The sequence below is a fragment of the Dendrobates tinctorius genome, unplaced genomic scaffold (assembly GCF_039654945.1).
Source record: "Dendrobates tinctorius isolate UK_male_01 unplaced genomic scaffold, ASM3965494v1 ptg000075l, whole genome shotgun sequence".
Taxonomy (NCBI): domain Eukaryota; kingdom Metazoa; phylum Chordata; class Amphibia; order Anura; family Dendrobatidae; genus Dendrobates; species Dendrobates tinctorius.
In genome coordinates, this window is record NW_027361743.1 from 20,364,846 (window position 1) to 20,387,247 (window position 22,402).

The 22,402-nt window shown below is 48.0% G+C and overlaps 1 protein-coding gene across 1 annotated transcript in view; it reads right to left on the reverse strand.

The window, feature by feature from the left end:
• Positions 1-2,364: 2,364 nt before the first annotated feature.
• Positions 2,365-22,402, reverse strand: part of ZMYM2 (zinc finger MYM-type containing 2) — a 116,600-nt gene continuing 96,562 nt past the window's right edge. Inside the window, exons 19-23 of the mRNA XM_073583065.1 lie at positions 22,016-22,167; positions 12,584-12,698; positions 12,245-12,496; positions 4,734-4,854; positions 2,365-3,436 (exon numbers count right to left, since the gene is read on the reverse strand). Coding sequence (XP_073439166.1) covers positions 3,247-3,436; positions 4,734-4,854; positions 12,245-12,496; positions 12,584-12,698; positions 22,016-22,167 — 830 coding nt within the window. The 3' untranslated portion in view covers positions 2,365-3,246. The remainder of the gene's footprint in view (positions 3,437-4,733; positions 4,855-12,244; positions 12,497-12,583; positions 12,699-22,015; positions 22,168-22,402) is intronic.

Consider the following 22,402-nt stretch of genomic DNA (forward strand, 5'->3'; position numbering starts at 1 on the left):
AACCGCTGCTTCCGGGGGAAGATTACTATCCTGAATGGTTTTGGTCAGGATATCCACCCACAAAACCATAGCTTCAGCAACCTATGCCACGGCAAAAGAGGGGGAGAGTGCCGAGCCTGAGGCTTCAAAAAAGGAAAAACTGAGTGAGCAAGATGCTTGATCGGACGATCGGTGGGATTTTTGATCAAGGATCCATCTGGTAAGGATCAGAGGGTCCTGGAAGTCAGGCAAGATACAGGTGGATCGACTGGAGGGGATTCAGCCAATTTAGTCCGCAGAACCGATGAATAAAAGGTGTAACACGCCTCGAGGCTTTTGATTTTAGAAGCATTTGTCCGGCTGCTTCCTATGCTGCCGAAATATGTGTGAAAATTGGGGTGGATGGCAAACACTCTGAGGACGTTTGGTCCTCTTGAAGGACACCGCGTGATCCGGGGCAGGGATAGAGTCCTTGTCCACCTTCAAAGTCTGTTTGACGGCTCAGTGAGATCAAACGTCACCTGATACTCCGGTGAGTCCAGGACGAGAGAACCATCACTCGTACCCAGAGTTCTGGTCGCTGCGAAACCCTGGTTAGGGGGGAGTGGGAAACGGAACTCACAGATGCCGAGGCGCGAGATGGCCCCGGGAGACGTGTTATGGGTCCGTTTCCTAGATGCCTGTGAAGGTTTGGGTTGAGGGCGGCCCTGCTGGCCGACGGTTCCCCTGAGGTAGAAGAACCCTCTATACAGTCAGTTGAATGCCCCTACCCATGGAGGGACCTTGTGGGGGCTCAATTACGTTAGCTAGTGAAGCCATGGATTGTGACAGTGACGAAGCCCACTCATGGGGGCTAGGTACAATGGGCTTAGTAGTGCCGGAGGGCTCTTGAGCGCATTCTGGATCACAGGCTGCAGAATGGCGTCTTCTGTATTTGCCTTGTTAGGCTTTTCGGATGCCTTAGAGCGTGACATCCCTTATGACAAATACATGATCTCACCCTGCCGCCCTAAAAGCTCCACTCTAGAGACAGCAGCCTTAACATTGTAAAGGCGGAGAGGCAGCGTAGATCCTCCTAGGCATTTGTCCATGGATCCTAGGACCAAACAGACATGGTGTCGGGTGCACATGGCACACAACACTGATGGCGCACACAGTACAGCAAATAGGTACTCTGTACCGGTGTGTAGCTTAGATCTTACCAGGTCCCGGTCCCCCCGATGCTCTGCGGTCTTCTGAGCAATTGCTCAGTAAGAATACGCAAATATGTCGGGATGCCGTTCTGATTGCCAGCCAGGAACAGAGAACAGAATGCAGCCCCAGGAAGTATAGCAAGAAGGCGGCTGGTATTAAAAATGGCTGCCGGGAATCTCAGAAGGCGGTCTCGCCCTTTGTGAGAAACATCAAGAGTGGGCAGGGCCGCCTGCGTGATGCGAGCAAGAGGGCGGGCTTCCGGCCTAAGAAAGAAAAATGGGATGCAGCACCAGAAACAATGCATGCTAAGAAGCTCCTTACCGCTGTTCCATCAGTGGTGATGCAGTGGGGGCCACATGGACACCATTAGTACCTCTGGACTTCCTAGAGGTTCATTCCCCTAGGATGGGACAGGGCTATTGTCCGGGTTAAGTCTGGCTGCAGAAGGTGGTACATGGAGGTGACAACTCCATGTTCCCGTCTGTTGGTGCAGGGAGATTAAGCCCTGAAGAGACCCGTCACCCTAAAATCAGCTCAGACATGGCTTTCAACGGTGCAGGAGTGGTTACATGGAGGTGACACTCCATGTTCCCGCCTGTTGTTGGTTTGGGGAGATCGGAACCCTGAAGGGATCCATCGCCCCTGTAATCCATAGAGAAAAAAAAATAGTATAAAGTAAAAAATAGAATAAAAATAAATTGTGGTCTGAAGACCGTCAGACCCATGTGCCTCCTTCAGACACTAAGCATGAACTGGTTTGGCTGGAGCCAGTGGTAGGGGTATACTGCAGAGGAGGAGCTAACTTTTTTTTCTATTCACTTAGTGTCAGCCTCCTAAGTGGCAGCAGCATACACCTATGGTTCTGTATCCGCCAATGAGGCGAAGGAGAAACATTAACTTCCACCAGGGTCATACACCCCAAACCAGAAAAAGTAAAAAAAAATTCAGCAGCATCAGATTCAAGTAGGAATGGTAAAGAAATTTGAATCCTAAATGAGAAAGACATGCGATTGCCTCAACAAAGCATAAAACAAATGAACATAAAACAAATGGTCAGCTTAACTAGACATTAGCACCTTCATCTCTTGAATGGCACTGAAACTGTACAAGATGATTGACCTTCAGTGTACCAAAACTGTCTAGTAACTGACAACACTTCAATGATGCATCAATAATTTTAGTTTTAAGTAGGTATTTTCAGAAGGTCACTTTAATGTTTTAGTAATGAAAGAAAAAAAAAATCAGAAAGAACACAAAATAAATTTGTCCCCCAGAGAGTAATTTTACTTTTCAGCTACTCAAATATAGACAGTAATTTTATTTATGTGGCAATATAAGAGTCACGAAATGAAAACAAAAAAAAAAAAAAATCAAGGAAATATTTTAATTGAAAGGGACTAAAATAATAAAAAAAAGAAATAGGAAAAAAATAAAACAAAATTAATCAAAAAGGTTCACTTTACAGTACACAAATATTGACAATTTTCAAAATGGTCTAATTTTTGGTACAGACAACATTTTTTCTTTTCTACATAAGCCAATAGGATTCCTCTTATTCTCTCCAAACTCAAAATAAAAACAGTTCCTATTACTTTACATTGAATTTTAAAATCTGAGAAGGCATGATCTAAATCTTGGGAAATCCTACTGATATTAGCAAACTTAAGAATTTGGGTAAAACCTTCTCTTTACGGAAAGTTTAAAAAAAAAAAAAAAAAAAGCAGAATTGTGCAATATGGAGATAAAGCAAATACACATGGCACATTCTCATCCAGATTTTATGTAAAAAGTTACAAACATCCCCAATTCAAATAAATAATAAAAAAAAATATGAGTTGTATGTGTTGTGTTTTAGGTTTCCTAGAATTCACTACAAGGAAAAAAAAAAGGCAAAATGTCACACAAATATTTACACTGTAATACCCGGGCTGGGTACAACGCTACAAAACTCATAAAATACATGTGGAGTAAATGTGAAATGTTTTTGTTTTATTCTTTTTACTCTTCGTTCCGCTATTCAAGCCAGCAGCTCGACTGTGTCTAACGTGACTTCCATTCTGCATCTTGCAAGATTTAGTCTGTGTCTTCATCCAGTTCATAACTGTTTTTGTCATAAATATCCTTTACTAGTAAAACCCGTATTAGCATGTTTTCCAAAGTGTTGCGATCCAGGGGATTTGATGTGAACCATAGAGAGGAAACAGAAGAGGGGCATTCAGGAGTCAAATAAAACACATCCATTCTCTGGCTGAGATTTTCTGGGCTGGAATGAGGCAGAAATAAAGATCTTTAAATAATTAAAAGGTAGAGAAAAAAAACCAAAATACATAAAACTGACTAATGTGAAACTAATGAAAATATTCAGAGCAACATAAAACTGGAACATGTGGCCAAGGAGTGCCACCAACCACATCATACAAAACACATTAAAAAAAATAAATTCTTGCTCAACCACGGTTCCTTTAAGGCCACATTCACACGTTCAGTATTTGGTCAGTATTTTACATCAGTATTTGTAAGCCAAAATCATAGAGAAACAATCAGAAAAGAAGTATAGTAGAATCACATCACCACTCCTGCATTTTCCACGCACTCCTGGTTTTGGCTTCCAAAAACTGATGTAAAATACTGACCAATTACTCAATGTGTGAACGTGGCCTTGTGACGCGCCAGCGATCTCGCTACATGTGACACATAGCGGCGACCGGGCCGCCCCCCGCTGGATATCGCTGATCGTGCTCGAGTGTCCTGGGCCATTTTTTCATAGTCTGTGTCCCGCTGGCCAGCCTGCATCGCTGTGTTTGACGCCGACGAGCGACCTCGTTGGCAACGCAGAACTCAGGGACGCAGGCTGGAATCGTTCAGAATAACTGCTGTGTGACAACGCACAAGCGATCCTTACCAGGTTGTATCGCTGTCGGGATCATTGCTGCGTCGTTGAAGAGATCTGCCTGTTTGGCAGCTTACTAGCGACCATGTAGCGGCACACCAGCGATCCCTACCAGGTCGGGATCGCTGGTGCGTAGCTATATGAAACAGGACTCTAAGGCTACTTTCACACTTGCGTTTTTTTTGCTGCGCGTTTTTTGCGCACACAAACGCATGAAAAAACGCATCATGCGTTTGTGTGCGTTTTTTTGCGGGTTTAGGTGCGTTTAAAAAAAAAAAATGCATGCGTGTTTTTGCTCATACGTGCGCATTACAATGCGCACGTATGCGCACCCATAGACTATAATGGGTGTTTTGCTGTAAAAAAACGCATTGCGTGCGCACGCGTTTTTTGGGGCAGGTCGGATGCACAAAAAATGCAACAGGATGCATTTTGCGCGCCCGAGCGCACACTACAAAAAACCGCATGCGCATACAAACGCATGTGTATGCGCCCCCATGTAAAAGATAGGGGGAAAAAACGCATGCTTTTTTGCGCTAAAAAACAGCGCAAAAAAACGCAAGTGTGAAACCAGCCTACTCTTTTAGTCTGGAATACCTCCAACATGAGATTTAATATCTTATTTATCTTATTTAGCACAGCTGCAGACAAGAGTATTCCTGTGCTTTACCTTTTAGATAGATAGTATTCAAAAATTTTCACAGGGCAACGCGATGGGTCCGCTGTGTTTTCAATCTGTTCCAAAAAGGTTTCATCATCCTCATATTTTCTTTTCCCAGGTACAACTTTATCTATAAGAGAAGCACAACACCCTGAATAATAGGCACAAAAGGAGGACATTAAATAGGAACGACAAGACACTTGGCAGTTTTTCTGTTTTCTACTCAATTGTGCAGTTATAAAGCTGCGTGATATTTTATAACGTGCAAATTGTTATGATCTTCATCAGGAAGGCAAAGTTCGGAGGAATTTGACATATGTCAATTTCTTGATGTAAATATGCACCTTATTGTCCTCAAACTGAAAACATGCAGATAAAAATACCCGCATGTCTGTTTTTTAGCGCATTTTCGTAGCGGAACCGCACTAAACACATGCACTTCTCACAACTTCATCAATAAAGTTTTGTCAAAATAAGAATTTTCATACTGGAGAAAGGCTTTTTTCTTGTTCAGACACTAGATTCAGGAAACAATAAATGTACAAAGTTGGACCCTGTTTTTTGTACTATAGCACCTCAGGCGCTTATACAAATGTTATTGCTACAGGAGGTAGAGCAGGGTCAGCTGTGCCATCGCCTATTGTGATGTGTGGGACCCTGTGTTACCAGCTGTGTACCTGGCACTGTAATCCTGTCACCGATAAAGAGCCTGCTGATAACTAAAAGACATTGCCAAAATTGTAAGGAGTACTTGGAGCACAAAATCTTGTTTTAAACAAATGGGTTATTTTTTTGACTAATGTGCAAGATTAAGGCAAATTAAAACTACTAATCAACTTATTTTCTAAGCTCTAACAACTAAAGCACATCACACTGTTAAAGCCAGCTTCACAGTTTGGGAGGCTATAGCGGTGGTGTATGTGTGTTTTGTGTGGGATATAAAAAAGAGCCTAAAACGGTGAGTGGGAGTGTGGGGAGAAAAGGAGCATGGAAGGATATAGGGGGGGTCGAAAAGGAGCTTGGAAGGGAATGGGGAGTGGTCGAAAAAGCAGGCTTATACTTTACCTGTTTAGAACCATTCTTTTCTTTGGCTCTCGAACCTACCGTATATAAGAGAGTATAAGCCGACCCCCCTAATTTTGCCACAAAAAACGGGGAAACACCAAGGTTACTTACTGGTAGCCGGTTTTTCCGGAGCCCATGACGGCACACATGAGAGAGGGGATCCGCCCAGTCAGGACAGGAACCCTACTGAAGATAAAAGGGCGGTACCTCTGCCTCACTTCAGTTGGTTTACAGAGCATGAGAGGCCCCCCGGGTTAGTACACATGGTAAAACTATCACCACATTATATCTAACTAAAAAAACACCCAAACTATAGTGCACACCAAAGGAGTGAAAAGGGGGGGAATATACAGGTGCAGTCATGGGCTCCAGAAAAACCGGCTACCGGTAAGTAACCTTGGTGTTTTCCCGTCTCCCATGACGGCACACATGAGAGACTTTTGTAGAATAAGACACCTTAGGGAGGGACCACCGCTTGCAGCACCCTTCTACCAAAGGTTAGGTCAGTAGAGGAAGACAGATCAAGTCGGTAGTGCTTAAAAAAGGTCGAAGGTGAGGACCAAGTAGTGGCTTTACAAATTTGTTCAATTGATACCTCAGCCTTCTCTACCCAGGAGGTAGCCACGGCTCTGGTGGAGTGAGCCTTGATGCCTTCTGGAACCGGAGCGCCACTTGCAGAGTAGGATAACATAATGGCCTCCCTGATCCATCTGGCAATGGTACTCTTAGCTACCCCGTGCCCTTTTCTACTACCCTGAAAGGCTACAAAAAGGGACTGATCTTTCCTCCACTGACTAGTTACTGACATATATTGTAATATGGCTCTTCTTACATCTAATGTATAGAACTTTTGCTCCCCAGGGTTTCTAGGATTGTTACAGAACGATGGCAAGGAGATCTCCTGAGTCCTATGAAACTTTTGGACTACCTTGGGGAGATAGGCCGGGTCTGGTCTTAGAACCACTCGGTCCTCCAATATCTGTGTATATGGAGGACATATAGACAGAGCTTAAAGGTCGCTGACTCTTCGGGCTGATGTTAAGGCTACCAGTAAGACAGTTTTAAGTGTAAGTAGCTTTGGTGACAGCTCTAGTAGTGGTTCAAAGGGGTCTTTGGTTAAGGCCTCTAAGACTAGGTTGAGGTCCCAGGGTGGTATCTTTGGGATAATGACCAGCCTTGACCTGCCACAGGACTTTATGAATCGGGACACCCACCTATTGGCTGCTAAGTTGCAGTTATATAGGGCCCCCAAAGCTGAGACTTGAACTTTGAGTGTATTAGTGGCTAACCCCAGTTGTAGCCCCGACTGTAAGAACTCTAGGATAGGTCCCACTGGCGCTACATCCCCCAAGGGTTCCCCCAGGAAGTCTAGGAACTTTTTCCACGTTCTACCGTAGATTTGGGATGTTATAGGTTTCCTACTTTTCAACAGGGTGGAGACTAACCCTGGAGAGAATCCCTGGCGACTCAGTAGCGCCCTCTCAAATTCCAGGCTGCTAGATGGAAGCCCTTCACCTGAGAGTGGACCACTGGTCCCTGGGAAAGCAGGTCTGGAATCTCCGGTAGTATCCATGGATCTGTCACTGAAATGAGCCTCAGAAGGGAGAACCAAGGCCTTCTCGGCCAAAATGGAGCTATAAGAATTATTCTCGCTCGATCCTCCCTGATTTTCCTGACCACTACTGGGATCATTGTTATTGGGGGAAATGCATAGGCCAGGATGAATTTCCAGGGTATTTGTATGGCATCTACTGCAAAGGGGTTTTCCCTTGGGTTTAGTGAGCAGAACTTCCTGACCTTCCGGTTCTGTGCGGTAGCGAACAGGTCTATTTCTGGTTTGCCCCAGGCCTGAACTATTTGTTGGAAGACTTGGGGGTTTAGGGACCATTCCCCTTGTTTTAGGTGCCTGCGACTCAGGAAGTCTGCCTGTATATTTTCTTCCCCCTTTATGTGCAGTGCTGTGATGGATAACAGATGTTGTTCTGCTAGCTGGAAGAGTAGATCTGATATTTGCATGAGGCCCCGAGATCTCGTTCCCCCCTGGTGATTAATGTAGGCTACTACTGCTTGATTGTCCGTCATGACCCGGGTGTTGCGGCCCCGAAGTAAGGGAAGGAAATGTTTCACGGCTTTTTCCACTGCCCATAGTTCTTTTACATTTGAACCGTGATCCCTTTCTGGCGGGGACCAGGTCCCCTGTATTGAGTGGGATCTCAGGTGTGCTCCCCATCCTGTGGCACTCGCGTCTGTTGTAATGATGTCCTCGACTGGTTTTTGCCACGGGACACCGGCTGTTAGATTCTTTTCTACAGTCCACCAGAGCAGGGAATCTCTTACAGCCACTGAGAGACATAGTTTGCCTTCTAAATGCCCTTTTAATTGTTTCTGTGCTGACAAAACTTCCCACTGTAGTTGCCTTACGTGGTACTGCGCCCATGCTACTGTGGGTATGCATGATGTCAGTGAGCCTAAAAGGAACATTGCGTTCCTCAGTGTCATATCTGGTCTTTGTATTGCTGTGCGAGCTAGGCCTCTTATCTTGGTCACTTTGCTCTCTGGTAGGAGGCAGCGTTGTTGCTCGGAGTCCAATATCAACCCTAGGAAGGATTGCTCTTTTGCTGGGGTTATCCTTGATTTGGGGATGTTTACTCTCCTTCCTAGTCCTACTAGAATTCCTATCACTTCCTTCACTTGATGTGTGCAGTGGGAATCCGACCTCCCTATTACCAGAAAGTCGTCTAGGTATGGGGCGATCACTATGTCCCTGGAACGCAGAAAAGACATTACTTCGGCCATCACTTTGGTGAATACTCTGGGGGCTGTAGGCAGGCCAAACGGAAGGGCTGCGTATTGGTAGTGTTTCACCTGCCCCTGGACATAAAGCGCTACTCTCAAATATTTTTGATATTCCCAATGAATTGGGATATGATAGTAGGTATCTTTTAAGTCTATCACTGCCATGAGGCAATGCTGGAACAGGATCTTTGTGGCCGTGTTGATTGACTCCATTTTGAAGGAGCAATTGTCTACCCACTGATTGAGTCTCCTCAGGTTGACAATGGTTCTCCAAGAGCCGTCTGGTTTTTGTATTAAGAAGAGGGGGGAGTAGAACCCCCTTCTTTCTTCTTGCACTGGGACTTCCTGTAGGACTTGTTTTTTCACTAGTCCCAAGACTTCCGTCTCCGGTGCCAGTTGTTGCTCTTGGGCTTTCCTTCTGGGTGTTATTATGAAGGTATGCCTGGGCGGACGGATGAATTTTATTTTTAAGCCGTCCTTGATTATATTTAGGACCCATGTACTGGGGGAGATATTTGCCCAGGCGGAAAGGAAGAGAGAAAGCCTTCCCCCTACTTCCGGCCCAACGTCATTGGGGAGATTTTTTGGAGGAAGTGGAGGGCCCTTTAAACATATAGCCCGATGCTCTTCTTCCTTTAAAGTCCCAGCTTATTCTATCTCCCGGGGGACGACCCCTGTTAAATCTCCTCCTCCGAAAGGGCTGCTTTTTGGGTTCTCCCGGAAATCGGGGAAAGCTCTTCTTCCTATCCCCCGCATGTTCCAAAATCTCTTCTAGTTTTTACCCGAAGAGGAATTGGCCATCGCATGGAATGGAACATAACCTATGCTTCGATGGTAAATCTCCGGGACACCCTTTAAGCCACAGGGCTCGTCTTGCCGCATTTGACAGACTTGCTGCTCTAGCTGTCAACCTTGCAGAGTCTGCAGAGGAATCCGCTAGGAAAGCCGATGCTCCGTGCACCAGTGTCAAATTAGACAAAATTTCATCCCTAGGAACTCTATCCTTGATCTGGTCCTCTATTTGTTGTAGCCAGACCATGAGGGCACGAGCGGTACAGGTACCAGCTATCGCTGGCTTCAATCCACCTGCTGAAGCTTCCCAGATGTGTTTTAGGAAACAGTCTGCTTTTTTATCAAGCGGGTCTTTCAACACGCCGGAATCCTCTAATGGTAGGGATACCTTTTTTGAGGATCTGGCTACGGCCCCATCAATTTTAGGGACTTTCTCCCAGGTTTCTGAATCCTTCTGCTCAAAAGGGTACCTCCTTTTTGATGTGGAAGGTAAGCCCCCTGACCTCTCCGTTTTTTTTCCATTCCCTGTCAATTAGTGATTTTATTTTATCATTTACAGGGAAGGTACGTTTTCGTTTTTCCTCCAGTCCTCCAAACATTACATTCTCTAATGATTTGGGAGCTTTTTCCTCTTTAAGGCCCATTGTAGCCCTAATAGCTTTGACCAGCTTTTCCACGTCCTCCGCTGGGAAGCATGGACGGCCGCCTATATCGCTGTCCGAGGAGGATTCTGAGGACTGGGTAGAGGAAGAGGTGGTGTAGGGGGACAAGGAGGGCTGCCTTTAAGGAGCCTTTCACCTCCTGTTGTATTAACTCTTTAAGGCTAGCCACCAAATCAGGGGTCTCCTCCTGTATAGTTTTATAGAGGTCTTTCTGCCACTGATCTGCCAGCGGGTTTTTACATAGGGCGCATTCTCTATTTTTGGTTTTGCTGCTGGCCTTCCTCGACCCCTAGTGATCAAACAGAGAAAAAGGAACCCCGTTACCATAAGGGTGACATTCACGAAGATCACTCACCACCGCTGTCAATCAGGGGTACCGATCTCGGAGGCTCCTCAGATGCACTCGTGACGTTCCTCCTGGACGTCTCAGAGTCATGCCGGTCGCGTTTACGACTGCCGCTCCCACCACTCGAGCGACTGCTCCTGGTATGCTGGCGGCTCGGCCTGGCATCTGGCGAGAGGTCTTGCTGCTGACGCTGCTAGTCTTGCCCCACTTCCATCCTGAAGCCTTGGGCATGAGTGCATCTTCTGTGGTCATGCCCCTTATGTAAGGGGGATCCACTGCACTCTCCGACTCCTCCGGTTACCCCACAGCCCCTCCCCCCCCTGCCATGCCGCCGGGATCTCTTCTCGCCAGCCGGCGTTGTTCTCTATGGGCGCCGTCATCTTGGATAGTCGGCGCCGCCTCCCTTCCCAGCGTGCCCTGTGCGTGACGTCAGAGGGGCGCGACCCGGAAGCGGCCGCCTCCTGACGCTCCTGCGCCACTTCTGGACCTGGCAGAGTGGGAGAGGGCGGCGCGGCAGCCACAGCAGAGCCCCAGGACCCCAGCCGTGCTGCTTCTGCGCCCGCTCGGACACTGAGCCCCCCTGGGGACCCGCGGACGGCGCTTCCCCCTCCCGACGCGCAGCGCTCAGGAAACCAGCCTGATCTTCAACGCCGGCACGGGAGAGGGGCAGGTACGTGTGACCGCTGTCTTCAGCACACGGGTCCCTGTCAGGACAGGAAACCCAACTGAAGCGAGGGAGAGGTACCGCCCTTTTATCTTCAGTAGGGTTCCTGTCCTGACTGGGCGGATCCCCTCTCTCATGTGTGCCGTCATGGGAGACAGGAAAAACTTATTGGCTCGTGTATAAGCCGAGGGTGCACAGTGAGTGGCCTCAGTTATCTGCAGTGAGTGGCCCCAGTTATGATGCACAGTGAGTGGCCCCAGTTATGATGCACAGTGAGTGGCCCCAGTTATGATGCACAGTGAGTGGCCCCAGTTATCTGCACAGTGTGTGGCCCCCATCATGTTGCTGCTGCCGCTGACTCCCTTACAAAAAAAAACAAAAAACTGTATACTCACCTCAGTCGCTGCCCCCTGCTCATCAGCGTTGCGCTCTGCAGTGACTGTGCAGGCAGAGAGCGCGATAGCGCTCTCTGACCTGAATGTCACTGCAGAGGACGCAAGACAGCAGAGCGCAGGGACAGGTGAATATGCCTCCCAACCCCCCGTTCATACTCACCGGGTCCTGGCGCTTGTCTCTGTAGCTCCCCTGCTTGTTCCATGTTGTTGGCGCTGCTCTCTTCCTGGTTCAGCGGTCACGTGGTACCTGCTCATTAAATATGCGCATATTTAATGAGCGGGTACCATTTGACAGCTGAAGCAGGAAGAGAGCAGCGCCGACAATATGGAACAAGCAGGGGAGCTGCAGAGAAGGGTGAGTATGATCTGACACCCCCGCTCCCCCTCCGATCCCCCCGGTATATGACTCGTGTATAAGCCGAGAGGGGGACTTTCAGCCCAAAAAAATGGGCTGAAAATTTCGGCTTATACACGAGTATATACGGTATATTAAAAACTACATGTGTGTTTTCCGCCTAAGACCTCTTATGTGAAATTTAAGTCCACATTATGCCCGAACCTCTTGCATTTCTGCAGAATTGGACTTCATTATAGGGATGCAAGGTGATCTTAGTACTATGCAGTTGAAAGGTTTTAGGGTCTTTAATACAGAGCAAAAAATGTGAGAGTATTATTACTGCTGCGGGAATGAGGTTTTGCTTAGATTTGTAGCATTACGTGGCTATTATATGAAATGGAAAATAGGTGTCTGACAGCAGGACATATTATGAATGCGAGTTTCATCAAACCTATCCGCTTACCTTCACTGTGGCTCTCAAACAATGAAGATGCCTGGTACTGAAGACAAGCCTTTTTCTCTTGTGTAAGGGGATTTCCTTTCCACTGTTTTAAGACGCTACCAAAAGAAAGTCTTAAATGCTGATCAACTGTCCTCAAATTAAAATATTTAGTATTAAAGTAGAATAAGGTAAAAAGCAGGGACATGGAAGATTGGGTTCCCAGCTGATTTGCTTGCCACAAGTAAAGTTCTTCAACGCGAGAGAATATGGAACCTGTGGAAAAGTAGAAATACATCAGGATACGCATCACAACCCCGATACTGCCTGACATAGTTAGGTCACTCTCGCTGAATAGCTTACCATCTGGTAAAATACTGGGTTGCCAACTTCTAAGAATATCATTGAGCCCCTGTCCAAACGTCTCATAATCTTGATCATGAAATATACTTTCTGTCCTCTGGCTAACAGACAAGAACTAAAAGAAAAAAAAAAAAACAACCCATTACATCTCTATTCTACTCACCAGAGAATTAACAGGAGCTTTTCAGATTATACTGTATCTTGGTAAATTGCTCAAATTGTCTATACTATTTTCCATACAAGCAAGTGGGTGTGCAGAGCAGCCCTAAGACGCCAATGCTTTATACTAGACTTGGCATTCAACTGGAAAGGACACATGGGAAGGAACAGCATCGTGAGTAGTGGTCAACAACTTTAACCCCTTGGCAGTCATATAATGGAAGCATACGTTATACAAAAACAGTATTTGTATACAGCGGTTTCCGAAACAGAATACGCACCATGGCTGGAAGGTGTTGGCTGTGTTGTACAGGCGGCATGTATCAGTGACAGGTGCCACCAGATTTGATTGACAGTATTTAACCTTTTAGATACTGCTGTTAATCACTCAGCAGCAGTTTAATAGCTGGGCTGCGTTGCCTTGTGCTCGGCTCCCACTGCCTCAGCCACAATATGAGAGCAAGGGGATGGTGGGTTTCCATGACAGAAATCTTTGCCATCTTGTCCCCACCATAGTACCTTGTTGTCTGAAGCTGGGCTTCATAGAACGCCAATTTCACTGTATACTGCAATACAGTAGTAGTGACGTACATACAACAAAATTAACACTCTATAAATAAATAGCACCATTTTCTTGGATCTTTTGCTGGGTGAGAGCTTATTTTTTGCACCCTGAGCTGATATTTTTATTGATATCATTTTGGTGCAGATACGATCTTTTGATCGCCTGTTATTGCATTTTAATGCAATGTTGCGGCGACCAAAAAAAAAAACAACGTAATTATGGCGTTTTTAATTTTTTCTTGTTATGCAGTTTACCAATTGGATTCTTTTTATATATTGGTTGATACGGCTGCATCCAGAAACGCCCATACCAAATGCGTATTTTTAATTTAATATATATACACACACACACAGTACAGACCAAAAGTTTGGACACACCTTCTCATTCAAAGAGTTTTCTTTATTTTCATGACTATGAAAATTGTAGATTCACTCTGGAGGCATCAAAACAATGAATTATCACATGTGGAATTATATAATTAACAAAAAGTGTGAAACAACTGAAAATATGTCTTATATTCTAGGTTCTTCAAAGTAGCCACCTTTTGCTTTGATTACTGCTTTGCACACTCTTGGCATTCTCTTGATGAGCTTCAAGAGGTAGTCACCGGAAATGGTTTTCACTTTACAGGTGTGCCCTGTCAGGTTTAATAAGTGGGATTTCTTGCCTTATAAATGGGGTTGGGACCATCAGGTGTGTTGTGCAGAAGTCTGGTGGATACACAGCTGATAGTCCTACTGAATAGACTGTTAGAATTTGTATTATGGCAAGAAAAAAGCAGCTAAGTAGAGAAAAACGAGTGGCCATCATTACTTTAAGAAATGAAGGTTAGTCAGTCAAAAAAATTGGGAAAACTTTGAAAGTGTCCCCAAGTGCAGGGGCAAAAACCATCAAGCGCTACAAAGAAACTGGCTCACATGAGGACCGCCCCAAGAAAGGAAAACCAAGAGTCACCTCTGCTGCAGAGGATAAGTTCATCCTAGTCACCAGCCTCAGATATCGCAGGTTAACAGCAGCTCAGATTAGAGACCAGGTCAATGCCACACAGAGTTCTAGCAGCAGACACATCTCTACAACAACTGTTAAGAGGAGACTTTGTGCAGCAGGCCTTCATGGTAAAATAGCTGCTAGGAAACCACTGCTAAGGACAGGCAACAAGCAGAAGAGACTTGTTTGGGATAAAGAACACAAGGAATGGACATTAGACCAGTGGAAATCTGTGCTTTGGTCTGATGAGTCCAAATTTGAGATCTTTGGTTCCAACCACAGTGTCTTTGTGCGACGCAGAAAAGGTGAACGGATGGACTCTACATGCCTGGTTCCCACCGTGAAGCATGGAGGAGGAGGTGTGATGGTGTGGGGGGTGCTTTGCTGGTGACACTGTTGGGGATTTATTCAAAATTGAAGGCATACTGAACCAGCATGGCTACCATATATATATATATATATATATATATATATATTTATTTATCTTTAAGTGTTTTGAATGGGGCATGATTTAAACTTAATTTTTTTAATTTTTTTTAAATATTTTTAAAAACATTTATCATTTACTAGCTTCAATAGTCTGCAATCATCAGCTTTGTGTTGCTAAAATGATCACCTGCTATGAGCACCGACCGCTGCCAGAAAGGATGTGGGCTCATCGCCGGAGCCCAAGTCAAAGAGAGAGACCCGAAACGCGCCGTACATGTACGGCACATATCATGCAGGGGTTAAACAAAGATTTGAATTTTTTAACCACTAAAATATATGTATTAACATAAGAAATATAAACTTAAAAGTTTGGCATTGCTGTTATCGCATTGACCTTAAGAATCATAGCAACAGGCCATTTTTACCGCACAATTAACAAAATCTGAAAAACAATGACATAACTGTGGATTTTTAATGTCTTATTTTTCACCCCACTTAGATATCGAGTTTCTCCATTTTTCAGTATATTGTATGGCAAAATAAATGGCAGCCATCAAAAACACTAATCCTGCAAAACACAAGTTCTCATATGGCTATGCGACGGAAATATAAAGTTAATGCATTTGGAAGAAGGAGGAAGAAAAAACGAAAACAAAAACAGAAGTATTTCCTAATTATAAATGGGCTTAAGCAATTCTAGATCACTGCTTGGCTGACGTCCTTTGAAGTTGGATGACAGACTCAGGCAGTATACAGGCACTCAGACTTTGCTTCTAAGACCTGAATAATCTGAGTTTTTAGCATCCACCGGCGTGTGATAGGAGAGCTTAAATTTGGCTGCTGATCGTCTGTTCTTTTTCTGCTCATGCTGCCATGCACACTACATCAAGGTGGCCAAAAACAGGATTTTTGGTTGCTTACCGTAAAATCTGTTTCTCGGAGCCTTCATTGGGGGACACAGAAACCATGGGTGTATGCTGCTGCCACTAGGAGGCTGACACTATGTACAAAAAAAGGTTAGCTCCTCCTCCGCAGTATACACCCCACCGACCGGCACTAATTTGCTCAGTTAGTGAGAAAGCAGTAGGAGAAGTAACACAACAGAATGAAAACAGAACAGACAACTCAACTGTAAATCAACAAACAAACATAAGAACAGGAGTTGCAGAATATGGGAGGGTGCTGTGTCCCCCAATGAAGGTTCCGAGAAACAGATTTTACGGTAAGCAACCAAAAATCCTGTTTTCTCCATCTCTTCATTGGGGGACACAAACCATGGGACGTCCCAAAGCAGTCCCTGGGGTGGGAAACAAACTGCCATCAGGTCAGCGAACTCACCACCGCCGTCTGCAAGATCCTTCTGCCTAGGCTGGCGTCCGCCGAAGCGTAGGTGTGGACCTTGTAAAATTTGGCAAACGTGTGGATCGAAGACCAGGTTGCCGCTCTTCAGAGCTGCTGCGCAGAAGCTCTGTGGTGCACCGCCCAGGAGGCACCCACTGCCCGGGTAGAGTGAGCTCTAATTCCAGGAGGGGGCACTCGATGCTTGCCCCGGTAGGCATCCAAAATTGCTGATCTGATCCAGCGAGCAATGGTAGCCTTGGAGGCCGGCTGACATTTCCGCGCACCATCTGGAATGATGAAAACAGAGTCTGTCTTCCGCAAGGGAGACGTCCTAGCCAAGTAGACCTTCATGGCCCTGACCAGGTCTAACTTGTTCAAGGAGCGCTCCAGAGGGTGGATTGGACCTGGACAAAAGGATGGGAGAACAATGTCATCATTTAGGTGGAAAATGGACACCACCTTAGGAAGGAAGGAAGGCGGGGGCCGTAGGACCACCTTGTCCTGATGGAGCACCAGGAAAGGGGGGCGACAAGAAAGGGCCGTCATTTCCGACACGCGCCGGATGGAGGTAATGGCCACCAGAAATGCCACTTTCCAGGATAGAAGGGACAGGGAGACTTACCTGAGAGGTTCAAAGGGAGACCGTTGAAGAGCCTCCAGAACCAGACTGAGATCCCATGGATCCACGGGAGCGCGGTACGGAGGTGCCGTATGAGCCACTCCTTGAAGAAAGGTTTTGACCTGCGGACGGGAGGCCAACGTCCTCTGAAAAAGAATGGAGAGCGCCGAAACTTGACCCTTCATAGAACTGAGGACAAGGCCCGCATCTAGGCATGCCTGGAGGAACGCCAGACTAGAAGGAAGAGAAAAGGACATGGGCGGAACGTCATTGGCCTCACACCAAGTGAAATAGGCCTTCCACGTACGATAATAAATTCTGGAAGACGATGGTTTTCTAGCCCGGATCATGGTGTGAATAACCCGATCTGAAAAACCTGACCGCCTCAGAACCGCGGTTTCAACAGCCACGCCGTTAAATTGAGCGGCAGAGAATTGGGGGTGACATATCGGACCTTGAGACAGTAGATCTGCTCTGTCTGGAAGCTTCCAGGGGGCGTCCGCGAGAAGGTTGACCATGTCCGCAAACCAAGCTCTTCTGGGCTAATCCGGAGCGATGAGGATGACTGGTACCCCTTCCGCCTTGATTTTCTTCAACAGCTTGGGAAGAAGAGGAAGGGGAGGGAACAGATAAGGGAGCTTGAACTGCGACCAGGGAATGGTTAGCGCATCGGCACCCACTGCGAGAGGATCTCGGGCCCTGGATACGAACTGTGGGACCTTCCTGTTCATGCGAGACACAGCAGGTCCACGTCCGGAGTCCCCCAACGACGGCAAAGCTGATGAAAGACGTCCGGATGTAAGGACCACTCTCCCACCGCTAGACCCTCGCGGCTGAGAAAATCGGCGGCCCAGTTTTCCACGTCGGGAATGTGCACTGTGGATATCGTTGGGACCGATACCTCTGCCCAGAGGAGAATCCTGGACACTTCCGCTAGAGCCGAGGAGCTCCATGTCCCCCCTTGGTGGTTGACATATGCCACCGCTGTGGCATTGTCTGTCTGAATGCGGACCGGCAGACCCCTGAGAAGCCTTTCCCAGTGAATGAGAGACAGATAAATCGCCCGTATCTCGAGGACGTTGATCGGCAGAGTTGTCTCTTGAGTCAACCTCCGACCCTGAACCGTCTGACTGCGAAACACAGCTCCCCAGCCGAGAAGGCACAATCTGCCAGTGAATCGGAAGGAATGATCAGCCCAGGGAAATGAGGGGTGACATCAGCCACCAATTGAGGGACTGTTTGACCCGGAACGAGAGACGAATTGGACAATCCAGGGAGAGAACGGACCTGTTTCATCGAGACAGAATGGCCTGTTGAAGCGGTCCCGTGTGAAATTGAGCAAAGGGGATCGCTTCGGTCGTCGCCACCATCTTTCCCAAGACTTTCATGGCTGACCGGAAAGATGGAAGCTTCGGGCTCTGCAGCGATCGAACATCTCGCCGCAGAGAGATCAACTTCTCTTCCGGGAGAAAGACCTTCGATCGACGGGTGTCGAACAATAAGCCTAGGAACACAAGACGTTGAGTCGGAGGGAGGCAGGACTTCCTCTTGTTTACGAGCCACCCGAAACTGGACAGGGTGTCGAGAACGATGGAAAGGCTTTCGAGAGTCTGGTGAAAAGACGGAGCATTGATCAGAATGTCGTCGAGGTACGGGAAGAGTACGAGACCTCTGATCCTCAACAGGGCCATCAATGCCGCCATGATCTTTGTAAACACTCTGGGTGCGGTGGCGAGATCGAACGGCAGGGCGACAAACTGGTAGTGGTCCTGATGAATCGCAAAACGCAGAAATTTCTGATGCCCGTGAAAGATGGGGACATGCAGATAGGCATCTTGAATGTCTATTGAACACATGAATTCCTGCGCCTCCATGGAAGCGATTACTGAACGAAGGGACTCCATTCTGAAATTACGCAGGCGGACCCTCTTGTTCAGCAGTTTGAGGTCCAGAATGGGCAGAACCGCGCCGCCTTTTTTGGGCACTACAAACAGGTTTGAGTAGAACCCTGTGAATCGCTCTGCTTCGGGAACGGGCACAATCACCCCGGAACTGAGAAGAGAGTCGATGGATGCAAAGAAGCCCGGAACTAAGGCGGAGTCTTTTGGAGGACGGGACTCGAAGAAGCGATCCCGGGGCCGAGAAACGAACTCTATCTTGTATCCTGAAGATACAACTTCCCTGACCCAAGCGTCTTCCACCGATGCCAGCCAGACATCCTTGAAGAAAAGGAGTCGGCCGCCCAGTTGCAAAGGCGCCTCGGGACACTTTAGATAGTCATGCCAAGGTGGACCTTCCAGTTCTGGACCTGGAGGATCTGCCCTGGGAGGAGTGAGATCGGTGGTTGGAAAAAGGTTCTGCAGTCGCGGCGCGGCGGAAAGACCGAAAGGGCCGAAACTGATGCCTTGGAGGGGGTCTACGAGGCTTGGACTGAGGGAGAAGAGAGCTTGTGCCCCCAGTGGCGTCTTTGATAATCTGGTCCAGCTGGGATCCGAAGAGACGTGCACCTTGAAAGGGCAGATTGGTAAGGGACCTTTTCGAAGACAAATCCGCCTGCCAAACCTTGCAGAGACGTGCACCCTGAAAGGGCAGATTGGTAAGGGACCTTTTCGAAGACAAATCCGCCTGCCAAACCTTGAGCCAAATTGTACGCCGGATTGCAACTAAGTTGCTGCGCAAGAGGCGGCATTCTAGAGAGGCGGAGACCAAATACTCCCCTGCCTGGGAGATCTGGTTGGCTAGCTCGGCCAGTCGCTCTGGTTGGGCTCCATCAAGAATGCCTTGGCGGAGATCATCCGCCCAAGTAGCTATGGCCTTTGCTACCGAAGTGGAGGCAAAAGCTGGGGTTAGCACCGTCGCAGCCGCTTCGAATGCTGACTTTGCTAAGGACTCTAGGATCCTGTCGTTAGAATCCTTCAAAGCCGCCACACCCGAAATCGGAAGGACCGTGCTGTTAGATAGTCTGGTCACAGGGGCATCTACAGAGGGAGAAGTTGTCGGTGAGCTCTTGAGAGAATGGATACAGCACGCCGAGGCGCTTCCCTCTTTGAAAGCACCTGGTCGGATTTTCTCTTCCCCTGGTGAGGAGCTTGGCAAACTCAGAATGAGGAGCGAAGACCCTGGAAGGTGTTTCTGCCCGTCTGAACGAAACCTCCTGATCTGAGGTTTTCGCAGGGGAGTCTGTGATCTCAAAAGTGTGGTTTATCGCTGCAATGAGGTTCTGTACCGTAACCTTCATGTCCGCGGTATGGTCCGAATCCAGCTCTAAAATCTCCTCGGATGGCGCATCCGAGAAAGCTTCGCCTGACTGAGGTGAGGAGGCACGGGAAGGAGACTGCTGGGAAGGACTATGCGGTGAGATGGGGCGAGGGGAGGATTCCGGCCGGAGATCCTGCCTGGGTCTTTTGCGGCTCATGCTGGCTGGTTCAGATGGAACCTCTTGTGACCTGCTGGGTCCTGCAGAGGTGTCCAGGGGCAACTTATCAAGAACGGCCACTAGGGTCTGAGACACCCTGGTGAGATCCGCTACTGATTGAGATAAAGAAGCCCAGTCTGGAATGAGGGATTCACTCTCACACGGAGCAATAGGGGGCTCCTGGGCGGCGGTCTGGATGGGGTTGCTGCAGTCGGTGCAGAGGGGAGTGGGCTGACCTGAGGGAAGTTTGCGTTTGCACGAAGAGCATGCAAAAAACTTGACTAAGGTGCAGGTGGAAGCCGGAGGGCGAGCACGATCAGGCTTAGAGTTAGACATAATGAGGGAAAGTCACTGAAGCAGTGCCGGAAGGTTGGGGGACAGGAGGCAGAGGAGGGTGTCAGTCTGCAGTTGCAGAGCTACTCACGGTCCGGTGTCCTGTGGATGCTTCCAGTGAGCGCTGCTGCAAGGCTCGTTCGAATCTGCAGGGCCACAGAAGAGACGATGGAGTCCGGCTGACAGGCTGGGGAAAATGGCGGCCGCCTGAGGGGAGCCCGGTATAAAAAAAGGCGCGCTTCCTTGTGGAGACAGGGAGAAGGCGGGCGGGGCTAACTGCAACCAAGGATTGCACCGCCCGCTGCTGATAGGCAGGCTAGGAGACTGAGCGCCGCCCCTGGAGGGAGAGAGAGGAGGGCGGCCTAGAATGGGAGGGAGCGAGCGGTGGGCGGGCTTAGAACGGGCGGGAGAGAAGCCGCCTAGGAAAAAGGCGGAGGGCGTGGCCGCGACGCCGAACAAGGCCGCAATAGAAGCCGGGGCCTGGAGTAGATGCAGCGGCCGGCTGGAAGCGCGGGGTGGCGCGGAGGTAACGCTGCACCCGCGCGATCGCCCGGCTGCTGAGCAAAAACAAGATAAGTGCAGCCGGGGAGAGGTGAGGGGGACGCAGGGAAGAGGCTGCTTAAAGGAGCCGTGACACCTGGTGGACATGTGACACCTGGTGGACATGTCACTCAGGGCGCCCGCTCCGCCAGGTACCCGGGCCTGCAGCATGGCAGGACAAATGAGAAAGAAAGGTGCAGCCGGGGAGACGTGGGAGGCAGGGAGAGCAAGGGCTTGATGCTCCGGGGTCCCATACTTACCCCTCAGCTATGTACCTTATCATGATCCTGTCGCTTTAAAAGAAGGTCCGCGTCTCTTCCAGACCGACAGGCTCTGGTGGGCGACGGGGGGGCGAGGACCAGCTGGATCGCCTGACACGCATCCGTGCTCGGGCCCTTGGTCCTGACGTGGAGAGCTATGAGGATACGGGGTGGCAGTACACGCCGTACTCATAGTCTCTTTGTGGGAGTACGGATGTGACTGTTCACTCGGTATCCCTCCGGAACCTGCAAAGAAACGACGCACACTGAGGTAGATAAGGGTCTAATGAAAGACCCGTGTCCACCTCCTACTGACACTAAGCTAAACTGAGGAAATTAGTGCCGGTCGGTGGGGTGTATACTGCGGAGGAGGAGCTAACCTTCTTTTGTACATAGTGTCAGCAGCATACACCCATGGTTTCTGTGTCCCCCAATGAAGCGATGGAGAAATCACAGATTTCAGTGGAATTGGCAACCATTGAGTGGGGGGGGGGGTCTCAACTCTTCCTAATGTCAAAGGTAAGAAAAATACGTCGGACACGTGAGATTTCAACATGCCTCATCCTTTTGTTCTGTCAGCGGCAGACAAACGCGCTTGGTTGGCTACGTGTATGAGGTCTCAAGAAGTAATTGATCAGCCAACTTTTTACTTTTTTTTTTTTAAAGGGTATGGACCTGCTTAAAACAGGAACCACAGACAAAGATTAAGGTAAACATCCGCAACAGAGTTAACTTTAAGACAAAAACCTTGTGTGTAATTATGTCTCATGGTTAAACTACTGACCTCCTGGATGCCAAGACATAGATAATATATGCTGTCTGGTGCATAGCTATCTCCATTTGGTCTTTGCACTTCTTTAATAAAACATGAAAGCCAATAACTGAGCGCACTTGGGGGGTGCAACAGAAGGTCTTCTTTTAACCTCACGGATTTATCTAAAAGGGAAGAAACAGAGACAAGGATTGAGTAATGACAAAATTAAAGTTTGAAATTGAAATCCACAGTATTTCTGCTAATGAAATTGCTACAGCTGGGCAAATAAACTCTCCACAAGGCACGACAATACTACATGGCCCTGTGAACTACCTCATATACAGCCAGAATCCAAGACTCCTCTTTTGACCAGCCGGGTCTGACGTGGCGCGTCATATTTCTTCACGCCAGGCTTGC